Raw genomic sequence first — 12,571 nt, 5'->3', positions numbered from 1 at the left:
CAGTATCTTTAATTTCTAGGAGATTTGGTTTGCTATTGGTGTTATTAAAACTTCTACAAGAGAGGAATTTTTTTTTACTAAACAGTATTGTAATCTTTACTAAATTCTTATCAATGGCATTATTCTAATTCTTTATATTATTTCTTTTTTTGCCTAGTCTACCAAAAATTGACCAAAATGTGATATAATCATTCACAAGAATTGTTGATCTACCTGTTTTTATCCTGTTTCCAACAGACTTGTTTTGTTTTTATTACTTAAGGGATGTACATTGACATATCTTTAATTTGAACTGTGACTTTTATAAATATAAAACTGTGACTTTTTAAAATATAAAAAGATCCTTAGTGTCCCTTTGTCATGATTTTTCCTTTTCCTCTGCCTTATAATTTCCTAAATTATTATTATTATTTTAACTTTTGTCAATTTGGGTTAGGAGTGTTTTTTGTAAGCGACAGTGATGATGTATATTATAGTTGCTTTTTCTTTTTTATATTGGCCTTTTTTTGCATTTAGTCATCCTCAAAATAAGAGATTTGCTGAGAGGCAGTAGTTGCCAACTAAGAATTTGTGTAGATTCCCTTAGCGTCTGTCACTTTCCAAATTTTTAGTAAAGTGCTCTGCAAAAGTGCACCCATTAAAACCCATGTTACTATGAGGCAGACTGCTGGGCCAGAGTGAGAATTTTACACTATTTTCTGTTTGTCCAACAATCTGATCAAATGATGTGATTGTCAACTGGTCTCAAGCATACATGGAGTGCTCCCTAAAAATTACATTCATCTATATTCTTCTCATTGGGAGCTATGCTATCTGACTTCAGTGCCCCTTGACTGTCATGCTCCCACTACTTCCTGTCTTAAGGTTTAAGGAGTCATACTCCCTGATATAGTCTAGAAGCAGAGGTACTTGGTGCTGGCTACTGACTAGAATGGAATACAGAATTACTACTTCTCCTCAAAACAGTAATTATACATTACAGCAACAGCAGCTACCAGTATTCTGTTTAGAACTGACCTTGACTTCTGTGTGGGGGCATGTTCTGATCTACCTCCTATTCACCTGTTTGGTGTGGGAGGGATCCTCAACCTAAATAGGATATGATGGTTGAAAATATGGCACCTGGCACTGGAATGATGGACTGACTGCAGGTTATTGTCACATACACTTACGGCCCAGGGGAGGAGAAGGTGACATGCAGGGCTATATGGGGTCTGCACTTGGAAGTAAACAAAGGTCTGTGGAAGCAGGTTTGGTAGTAACAACACAGTGAGGCAACTGTTGGGTCCTGCAGGATGATGTGATTGCCTATTTGAATAATATTGAAGGCTGGTAAGGATGCAAAAGCTTTAGGGTGAAGACCAGTAGCAGGCAGCTTGTCTGACTAATAGGGAAGCTAGCCAGGTGGGGAGGACTTCCCACGGGGTGAGGAGTGTATCTGAAAGAGCAGAGAAATATGTGATTAGTCTTTTGGGGCCCTGTGAGACTCCAAGACATAAGGCCAGCACATGACATTTCGAGCCTTACAATGCAAAGCATAATATAGGACAAGAAGAAAGCCTATTCCTCTTTCATATTAGCAACTTTGTGCTGTTCGTAGTAACATAAGTCTATTAGCATCAATGGGGGCTTTAGTAGTGCAAATGTAAGATGAGGGTTCTACTGAGCAATGCCTCAATTTACCTCTCTGTGCTTTCGCTCTTAATCTGTAAAATAAAAGAATTAGTGTAGGTCATTCCATAGTCCTTTTGTCTCTAAAATGGCCATGATAATTTAAAATAAACAGAAACATTTTACTTAGTATCTATAAGGCCTAATACTCCAGAGTAATTATCGGTTTGCATGTCTCCCCTACTAATCTATGAGCTCCTTTTCTTAAGCAACTTGGAATGCCCATTTGCTGGTACATGAAAACTTCTTAACTAATGATTTTCAAATGAACAAATAAATCTAACTGAACAAGAAATATTTGGAGGACTTCTGAGCCTTGCAAAATATTTTGTGAATGTTCTATTGCTCGTTACTAACTACACTGGTTATACTATTAGAATACTTAACTAGGGTCCACTGTGAGCATTAACATATGGCACTCACTGTCCCTGACTGTTTATGTGGTACACTTCTTCTCCTGTTGTTAACCTTCCTACCTACCCAAGCTAAGATCTGGAGAAGTTTAGTTCATCCCATTCTAGACCTAAAGTCTTCTCTTTGTCTCCTTTTGCAAGGATGCCCCAGATTTCAATCAGCTACTGGAAATGTCAGATGAAAAATGGCACAAATGTGAATTACGACAATAAAAGTTTATAAGCTACTAAAATAAAGTTATAGTACCTAAGAGCTGAGTCAACTGACAATGTTAAATGGAACATTTTACAACCAGTCCTGGGATAATGATAAAAAAAAAAATGGTACATGAAGAACATGAAGAAATATCTGACAGGAAATGGGCCCAAGATCAAGCTCAAGCTACATGATTTTGTATGAGCTACTTCTAAAGTGTGTGTGGGGATTGATAATCTAAAGTTTATGGAGCGCCATCTCTGTATCCAACCCTGACGTCTATTATCTCCTTTACTTCTCATAACAGCTCAGTGAGAAAGGTGGTGTCATTTTAGAGAGGAGAAATCAAGGCTAAAGTGGTCCAATTGGGCAAATGCCCCTAAACAAAACTAGTAAATAATAGAGACAATATTTGACTTCAAAAGTCTCTCTGCTGGGGATCCCTGGGTGGCTCAGCGGTTTAGCATCACCTTCAGCTTGGGGTTTGATCCTGGAGTCCCGGGATCGAGTCCTGCGTCGGGCTCCTGGCATGGAGCCCTGCTTCTCCCTCCTTCCGTCTCTGCCTCTCTCTCTCTCTCTCTCTGTCTATCATGAATAAACAAATCTTTAAAAAAAAAAAAAAAGCCTCTCTGCCTCCACAGTTGATGCTTTCTCTGTCTTTTCATACTCAAAGCTATCTCTTTACATAGACTGATCATCTCTGTAGAAATCAAACAAATTTTAGATTTCATGAAGTACCTCTCTGTCCAACTCAATGCTGGGGTATACTCCATGCTATCAATTCAGGTGATCATTCTTACCATGGAGCTTACCATGGAAATTAGCTACTAGGGAACATGAAATTATAGCTAAGCAAAAGCAAAAATATGGGACTAGCATGAAGATTGGCCTTATGAAGGAAGCTGAACACTAAAAATGATATTCAGGCAGGACTATAGAAATGTTCTCAGGAGTTTGAATAAGTGGTATGGCAATCTTTCATTTTATTTTTTAAATAACACCCCTCACAATATGTTTTGTGTTGCTCATAAATTCCAGCTGCCTTTCCCTAACCTTCCTGGCACAACATCCTCCAGTCACCCCTCATGCCCATAATTCCAAGTCATGGCGCTTTTCACCTGTGCCCCTCACACGTTCTCCAGTGGCAAATAGATACAAAAACACTGGCCTGCACAGGGGGAGCTGGTGCCATATCCCAATGGGCTGGTATTTGCTGTAATTGCACAATGTTTTTAGAAATATTATGTTTTACCTTTAAAGATCTTACAAAATTTATATTCTTCTTCCTCATCTGACTTTGTTATAATATAAAGATAGTCTTTTCAATTACTTATTATGGACCAAAACTCATGCTCCAAGAAAAATTAATGTCATGGTAATTCTGAGGCTTCGTGTACTCTGTACAAACTCCTCTTACTCCAGCCAGAGAAACACGGTGATAAAATGGTCTAATCGCATCACATGCAAGGTGCTGATGTGAAATGAAAAGGACAGAAATATGATTGGGATATTAATTCAAGAGAAATAAGGTAATAGGACTGTTTGAATAAGCTTAGCAAGGTGAGTTAGCTCTTCCTGAAAATATGTGTGATGTTATCTCGCCTTAACTTCCACCCCAACTCCTTTCATTCAAATACAATCAAATGTTTAGTTTCTACACACATACACACACCCACTTACCATACACACACACACACACACACACACACACACGCACACACAGAGCTACCTAGACCCAACAAACACAAAGGGAAACATTCTGTGAAAGTACTCCTATCAGATGAATGCATTATGTCAATATAGCAATCACGCCATTCATTTCTATTGTAATGGAACACAAATTAATAAAATGGGGGAAGCTACCACATAGCTTTAAACTCAATACTAGATTTTAATTATGGGTCCAAGACACAAGCTAATCTTTATGGCTGGTCCATAATAATAGTCGTTGTTAAGTGACAGAAGAGAAACAGCTTTAGACGAGAAGTGGCACAATGAATCACAGCTGTCATACTTATGTACTTGCTGACTACTAACCCTGAACAGAGCATTTAATTCAAATCTCATTTAAAAGTGTGCACTGTCAAGGAAGAGGCCAAGAACCATTGCCTAGTTCAGGAAGTAACTCACAACCCATGTACCAAAGGTAGCCCTGAAGATCAAGTCGATGGGCACATAGCCTGATTACTCTGGTACCACACCCCCCTTCACAACCACTCTAGGAGCTTCTCCTGTAACAAAGCAAGAACATGCCAAACCCTTGGCATCTGACTGCTCAAATAAGATCAATTCTTTTTCTCAAAATGCATAACTTTTGGGGGCAATATTCTACCCATTCAGAATTGCAATTGAATTTAAGTTCTCTCCGTGAAGATAGAGTTTGCCTTTGGAGCAATCTTTTTAACATTCAGTTATACTCAGTATCTATAATATATTTGCTAATGCTAAGATCCCATTGCTGTTCTAAGATTATTGCACAAAGGGGATCCTGTGTGGCTCAGTGGTTTAACGCCTGCCTTCGGCCCAGGGTGTGATCCTGGAGACCCGGGATCAAGTCCCACGTCAGGCTCCCTACATGGAGCCTGCTTCTCCCTCTGCCTGTGTCTCTGCCTCTGTGTGTGTGTGTGTGTGTGTGTGTGTCTGTGTGTGTGTGTGTGTGTCTCATGAATAAATAAATAAAATATTTTAATAAAGATTACTGCATAAAAATAAGTGTTGTATATATAATACATTATTTCACATAATGTATTAAATAATAATATCTCAAATTCACTGTAGGAAAGTTGAATGTGTGTAGAAATATAGATGATATGCATAGATACAGATTTGGATATGGAAAAAGAGAGAGAATCATAGCAAAGATTCAAAGCAAAAGTTAAAATTTAGCAGCAAAATAAAGCCAATTACCTGGAATCCTAAGTAGTTTTATGTATACTCACTATTACTCACGTAATAATTTTGTATATAGCAGTTTGACATGATATGGAAGTGGGGGTATGTTATTTAGAAGTATTAATTTGAAGGCATTACTTATCAGGTCAAAAAATATTTTCATGTCAACCAGAGATTGCCAGTAATTTGACAATTAGGGTCTGTGATATTATAATGAGGGGACACTGGTCTTAAGCTGTCAAAATAATTAGCATCTGGTATCTATGTGTATTATGTCATTAACTTTACAATTAGAATATGCAACAGACTTTCTATTGTGGCAAATAGTTTTCATTCATTCAATACATATTTACTGAACAATTCCTACATGTCAGGCACTGTTCTAGATACTAGGTATGTAAGGATGAATGAGATATATACATGGTCCTGGTAAATCAGCATAATCAGGGTTATTCTTATAGCCCAGTTCTTCTGAACCTATATTATGTTAAGCAAAATCAGCCGTTTTGACTTTCAAAATATTTGGGGTGTTTTGTCACTTTATCGTTAACTACAGAATTAAATGAATTTTGACAATGAGTTTCAAATGAGCTTTTTTGCTTTGTAGATATTATTGAAGCAAATAAATCTCTGTGAATAGTGGAACGATAAAACATTCACAGAAACTTATAACTCTGCAGTTGAATAACAATTACATTTGTTCCAAACAGGCAATTGGTTTCCAAACACATTAAACAAAGGCAATTTAGAAAGCTTCTTCTTCTTTTTGGCATCATTAACGTTGTTGAACGTCCTGGGATTCTGGAGTGTTTCACAAAGGTAAGTGTGTGGTAAGATGAGTAATTTCTGAGTCCATGAAATATTGATCTGGGAACCATCACTGAGCCAACGGGAATCCTGTATGCCATGACTGGACAAATTAGCATATTAGAGAAATTTAACAGATTACTCAGAGCAAGAAATTTCAATTTACACTTCACTTTTTCCATTGATCCTTATAATAAAGTTGTGCTTTACTCTAATCTAAAACATGTTCTGAAGGAAGATATTTTTTCTCCACTGTATAGTACCATTTTAGAATTAGAAATAACCATATTGATAATAAGAATGAATGAGTCATTATCATTAAAAGCAAATATCATTAAACAAATAGCTAGAAATCTAATGATGCTTAAGATTTGGATTCCATTCAGGCCTTTAAATCAGCAGTGACCATTTCAAGGTCAATAACAAACTGCAAAATCATTTAGTCAGTCACCTGAGACCATTCAGTGGCTTAATATGTATCATCTACCATCCATCCATCGCCATACCACCTCTCTCTCTCACTGACATATTCTTGGATAGCTGTGTACTTTTGAGTAAATTGTGTAACCTCTCTGAGCCTCTGTGTCTATACTACTAAAATAAAATCAAGAATGCCAATATCTTGTGGGTTTTAGGGATATGAATTTTGGTAGAGGACTGAGCATAATGTCTGTCACATTGTCGACACTACAGAGATCTTTATTTGTCTCATTTCCCTCCATTCACTTGTCTTTTTAGTCATATTTTATCCCATCATTGTCCCTTATCCCTTGCCTAAATCATTCGCTTACTCATTAAATAAATCTCTGTTGGAACACCAGTCACGTGGTGGGTACTGAAGTAAATTAGGACACAAAGTTAGTAAGTCAATAGATGTTTAGTGCTCCTGTGCTTCTATTCTCATAGAGCTTATGGTCCAGTATAGGAGAGAGGCACTTAAATCCCATACAAGGCAGAATTATGATAAAAATCAGAAGTCCTAATGGTTCCCTGAATCTTTAAATTTCTTACCTTCCAAAATGTATGTTATTAAATTAACCCTTCACAATGTATAGTTTCTCTAAAATACCTATCTCAGTCTTGGATTAAAAACAAAATTAGAATATCAGAGAGTCTTACAGAAGAATCCAACAGAGGGGCACCTGGGTGGCTCAGTGGTTGAGCATCTGTCTTTGGCTCAGGTAATGTTCCTGGGGTCCTGGGGTAGAGTCCTGCATCAAGCTCCCTGTGGGGAGCCTGCTTCTCTCTCTGCCTATGTCTCTGCCTCTCTCTGTGTGTCTCTCATGAATAAATAAATAAATAAATAAATAAATAAATAAATATCTTTAAAAAAAGAATCCAACAGAAACGTCCTCAGCTTTGTAGCAAAATAAACTCATCAATGAAAACTGAAGGTGAAGGCAAAGCTGCTTTCCATTCCAGACACCTAAGTGGTGCCCATATGCCAATGCTCATAAACCTTCAGTTTCTCAACTTTTACTTTTCTTCCCCCTGCAAGATCTGACCTTTGTCTTTTCATAAAGTAGTTTAAAAGGCGATCTTTCAAATTAGCCCAGGTAAATCCAGTTCCACGACTTAGCTGTACAAACGTCAGCAAGGTATTTAACCTTGCTAAGCCCATTTCTTCATTTGTAAAATGAAATAATAAGAATAGTAATTGTGCCATAAAGTTGTGGGAGTGAGAAAATGTTCAAAAACGTTAGCTACAGTAATAACAATGCCCTCAGACTTTGTCTCATGCCCCCTGCTTCCTCCTTTTTAATTCTGCTTCTAGACTCATGCAGAGGTGTGGCCAAGATGACCAAAATTATGGGCTGAATTCATAGAAGAACTAGCACTGGAACCAGAATCTATTAGCTCAGGGATTTACTCATTCATTCATTCATTCATTCATTCATTCAACGAATATACTAAGCATTGTTCCAGGCACTAGAAAAAATAGAACTGAAGAAGGCAAAGTACCAGTCTACATGGAGCTAATATCTAGTGCTCAAATTGAATTATTTGTGTTTTTTTTTTTTTTATGATAGTCACACACAGAGAGAGAGAGAGAGAGGCAGAGACACAGGCAGAGGGAGAAGCAGGCTCCATGCACCGGGAGCCCGACTTGGGATTCGATCCCGGGTCTCCAGGATCGCGCCCTGGGCCAAAGGCAGGCGCTAAACCGCTGCACCACCCAGGGATCCCAAATTATTTGTGATTCTTTCTCTGTGATTGTCAGACATGTAAATTAGTATAAAGTAGTGAAATATGGTGGAGTGAGGTACAGAGAAGGAGGCAGGCAAGGCTAAACTTGTACAGAGCACCAAATATTAGAGGAACCAAAGGTAAGAAGGGACAAAGTGATAACAGAAGATTTATTTAGAAATAAATCTGATTCTTAGCTTATATTCTCTATTTCCCTATATCTTTTTCCTCCTTTTTCTGTATACTTTTTGAGGAAAGGGGAGAAAAAAGAGAGAACGGTTAAAACAAAGCAGGGAGGAAGGAAATTAATTTTCCAAGTGTTGCGCACGCCTATATCTTGTGCCGCATGTGAGACAAATAACATTTACTCTCCAGCCCCTCCTGTTACCTAAATCTTACCACTTTATAAATAAGAAAACTAAAGTGAAAACCTAGGTAAGTAAATTGACTAGGTTAACACACCTAGGATTAAAACCCAAGTATGTTTGTTTATAAACGCTTTCTCCCATAGTGTGCTATTTCTAAGTGTCATAGTAGAACCCTCTATCTACTCTGTGGCAATCCTTGGACTCCGGTGGGTAAGAAAGAAACCAGTCCCTTCAGTTAAAGTAACCATACCACCATCACCTGTTGATCAGCCACTGCATAGGGAAAGAATGGATGTCACATATCAGAAGAAAAAAGAGTCTGGAAAACTTGCCAGTAAAGATCAAGCATCTAAAACTAATGGCATTAGTGCAGAGGCACACATTACTTTGGGTGTCTATTGTCCATTGGGGTAGGATGGGCCAAGCCAGAAGTCAGGCAAGAAATCATATGGAACTTACAGTAGTAGGACATCATGTCTCTGGTGAGGAGTGAATGATTCTGATTTATTTCTATCCTGATTGTGACTATCAAACACTTAACAAACAAGAAGTATGTAAAGAAACAGGAGAAAATATAGATACTCTAGGGAAAGTATTATTGAAACATATTTAGGAATCAGAAAGTACTTGATTGCAATAAACATCGAGTCACAATCCAATTTTTACCAAACCCAGCCATGTTCAGAGCCAGATAACGGCAGCAAATCTATCAAGAACAGGACAATCCCAAGTCATTCTTGTCCCTAAGATTTTGAGAACAGTATATTAATTATGAAACAGCATCTTCACCAATAAATAGGTGGCCCTAGACCTGTGTTGGCACCCAAGGGTGCCCCCATCACGGAGTTTTCTGTTAGTGTGATACAACCCTTGCATAAGTCCTATAAACAAGTAAATCTTGTCAGGGTCATTGGGATATCACCTAACTCAGTATAGTTAGGAATTATCTATGAATATTAGGCCAGACTTACTTTTCATTTGTACAGAACAAAAACAAATGAAAAAACGACCCTAAAACATGACACAGCCCTCTGCCACTGTCTGTGTTAGAGTCCTCCTCCATCAAATCTGAAATAGGCTAAAGGTAATATGTCATAGCTGAGGGTGTCCAGGTTGGGGATGAAGAAAGTAGATAGATAAAGTGTCTCTCCCTAGCTGAAAAGCATGACATAAACATCACTATAGTGCTGAATATAAATATGTATCCCATATTAACTGCTAAAATAAAGATACCACAGATGTTTTAGGGAGGGAGAGCAAAGGGTATTTGTTTTTATAACATCACCACTGTTCCCCCAATGTTGTAAATACATCTTACAGTTGATACCACCACACTAATTTTGCCAATGATACCAGTAATCTTTTGTGCATAACTCATAACAATTATTGAAAGAGACATAAATCAGAGACAAAAGACTAGTTATTCAAGTACATTCTTCTCTTGCAGTTTCTTTTAACAATATATTGAGAGGGAAAAGAAGGCCTAATAGACTTTGGAAAACTTCACAGATCAGAAGTAGATGTCTGTCCCCAGAGGCCTACATGTATTTGATAAGATTGGACTTATCGCCCATATTCATTTGTTCAACCAGTGTTTGTGAACATCTGCTGTGTACAAGATCCTGGGGACATAGCAGTGAATAAAGCAGTCTGAAGGTCAAGTCCTCCTGAAGCTTACTCAAAGGTGTTTAAGAAAATAATGTGTCTTTAGACATAGTATACCATAGAACCAAAAGATTCTGAATAAGAACTTGATTCCAAACCAAGGCTCACATGAGCCCCAAAGAACTTATTTAAACTTTTAGAATTTCAGTTTCCCTATCTGTGAAATGGGGATAGTAATATCATCCTTCCAGGCTTATAATGAGAATTCAATAAGGTCGAATGGGTATAGTGCCTTAGCATGGTGGCTGGCACTTCAAAGACACTGAGGAAAACCAGGCATTCCTCGGGTCAGGAGTGAAGGGTACACATTCTAGAAATGTATTCATGGATTTCTTCTTTGACAGTGGTGCTTTTCACATAGGTTCAAGACCGAATTTACAAATCCCCCATGCATCTGATGAAGCTTTCATGAGTCCTGGCCTCCAAGAACATTGTTGAGTTGATAGGGTTTCAGACTTTCCAAGTCTCTTGCTGTCAGACCATTGCAGATTGTAAAAGAGCGCCATCCAAAGGCCCTTATGAGAAACCTTAATACGACCTAAAACTCCTTTAGTCGCTTTATAAAAGACTGTTTTGGTGAGCAGGGCTCTTAAATAATCATCACTGTTGTGCCAGTATCTATGGGCCATAATAAAAAGTAGACAAGCACAGGAAGAAAGCAAATGATTTATCAAGTCATCTACATCTGGTCCTAAAAAAAAAAAAACTTTCTTTCTTTCTTTTTAGGTATTGTAATCTAAATCATTTTAATGCCCAGAACATCAGTGGATGTAATCTTGAAGAAACACTTCTCCTCCATGAAAAGTCTCTGAAATTTTATGGCAGTACACAGGAAGTTTCTTCGAGTATTGATCTTTGGGAGACAGCCCTATGAAACTATATTTGACTCTACCTGTCTTATGAGCAAAGTATTCATTGTTTTCTACAGCTGAACATCCTATGCATTTTAGTTTAAGAACTAATATGTATGGGAGTGACTTTATGAATATGATCTGCGTACTTTATTTATAAAGACCAATCATAACTCCTTTAGTGAACTATTATGCCTTTTACATTAACACATTATACATTACAATAAAGTAATTTCAAAGTCTGTCAGTACTCCAACAAAATGACAATTCCATATATATTACAATATTTTGTAACTTTTTACAATAATGGTTCAGCCACTAAAAGCAATATAAATTATATTTGTTAGCTTTAATGTACTAATAGAATCAAAATAATTATATATTAACATTATTCCTTTCTACATGTCTATTGAGCACTTATTACATGCCAGGCCTTGTGATCATGTACTGTCTATGTCTGACTAAATAATAAATCTATGTGTTATTTCATATAAATCCATATGTATGTATCCAATCTTGATGTTACACTATCAAGTTATGAAGTAAGGAAATTTTCTCTGAATTGAAAAGCAATGTTAACTAAAATAGAGGTTCTTAACAAAGAAAGAATATTCACATACTGAAGGAAGTATAAAATAAAGGTAAATGATGGAATGATTTAAAGGAAAAAGGAAAATTGGAGAAGGTAAAATGAGTGTTGAGAGGTGATAAGTGATAAATCCAATAGAGAAACTTAAAGCAATTCCCTAACCCCAATGACATCTTTTGGTGTCCAGTGCTACCAATTTAGACACATCTACAAAATCATCTTCCAAAAGATATTCTTCCTGTATAAACAAAGCAATGTGGAAACTCATATAAAAAATAATGAACTGGGGCACCTAGGGCATCTGACTCTTGGTTTTGGCTCAGATCATGGTCTCAAGGTCACAAGATCAAGTCCCACATCAGGCTCCGCATTGAGTGTAGAGTCTGCTTAAGATTCTCTCTCTCTCCCTCAGTCCCTCCCCAACTCCCTGTCCCTCCCACTGTAAAAGAATAAAATAAAATAAATAATAATAATAAACTAACGTAAAATAAAATTAATGCCCCGTGCCTTTGTAGTAGTGCTTGTTAAAGTTTGGTTGAGGGTCACCTACTTTAGGAGAATCTTTCTGGTCCCTACCAAAGACTACTTTAACCCTAATCTTTTTCCAGGAACAGTGGTTTTAACAAATACACCTGAATCATTCCCGTGCTCCCTAAAGTATAAGCACCACTGCTTTCTAGGACAATTCACAGTGGATAGGATAGGTGGGTTTATCAGCAATTGCAAATGGTTCTGCAATTAAGCCCCTCCCCTGTGTAGGCCTAAAATATTTTAGAACTATAGAATAAAAGATTTATTCATCTTGATTAGATATGATATGCATTTTTAATTGCAAAAGAGCAGCTGTAAAGCACCAGGTGTTTCTCTTACTCAAACGATTTTTTGTTTCCTTATTTGTTTTGAGGACAAAAAGACTAGCTCTTGCACACATG

The 12,571-nt window shown here is 37.3% G+C and overlaps 1 protein-coding gene across 1 annotated transcript in view; it reads left to right on the top strand.

Moving 5' to 3' along the window:
• Positions 1-11,468, top strand: part of SLC15A5 (solute carrier family 15 member 5) — an 80,528-nt gene extending 69,060 nt beyond the window's left edge. Inside the window, exons 8-9 of the mRNA XM_041736770.1 lie at positions 5,883-5,991; positions 10,926-11,468. Coding sequence (XP_041592704.1) covers positions 5,883-5,991; positions 10,926-11,073 — 257 coding nt within the window. The 3' untranslated portion in view covers positions 11,074-11,468. The remainder of the gene's footprint in view (positions 1-5,882; positions 5,992-10,925) is intronic.
• Positions 11,469-12,571: the final 1,103 nt, after the last annotated feature.

Source organism: Vulpes lagopus, chromosome 21, assembly GCF_018345385.1.
Source record: "Vulpes lagopus strain Blue_001 chromosome 21, ASM1834538v1, whole genome shotgun sequence".
Lineage (NCBI taxonomy): Eukaryota > Metazoa > Chordata > Mammalia > Carnivora > Canidae > Vulpes > Vulpes lagopus.
This window is presented reverse-complemented; position numbering and strand designations above follow the sequence as displayed.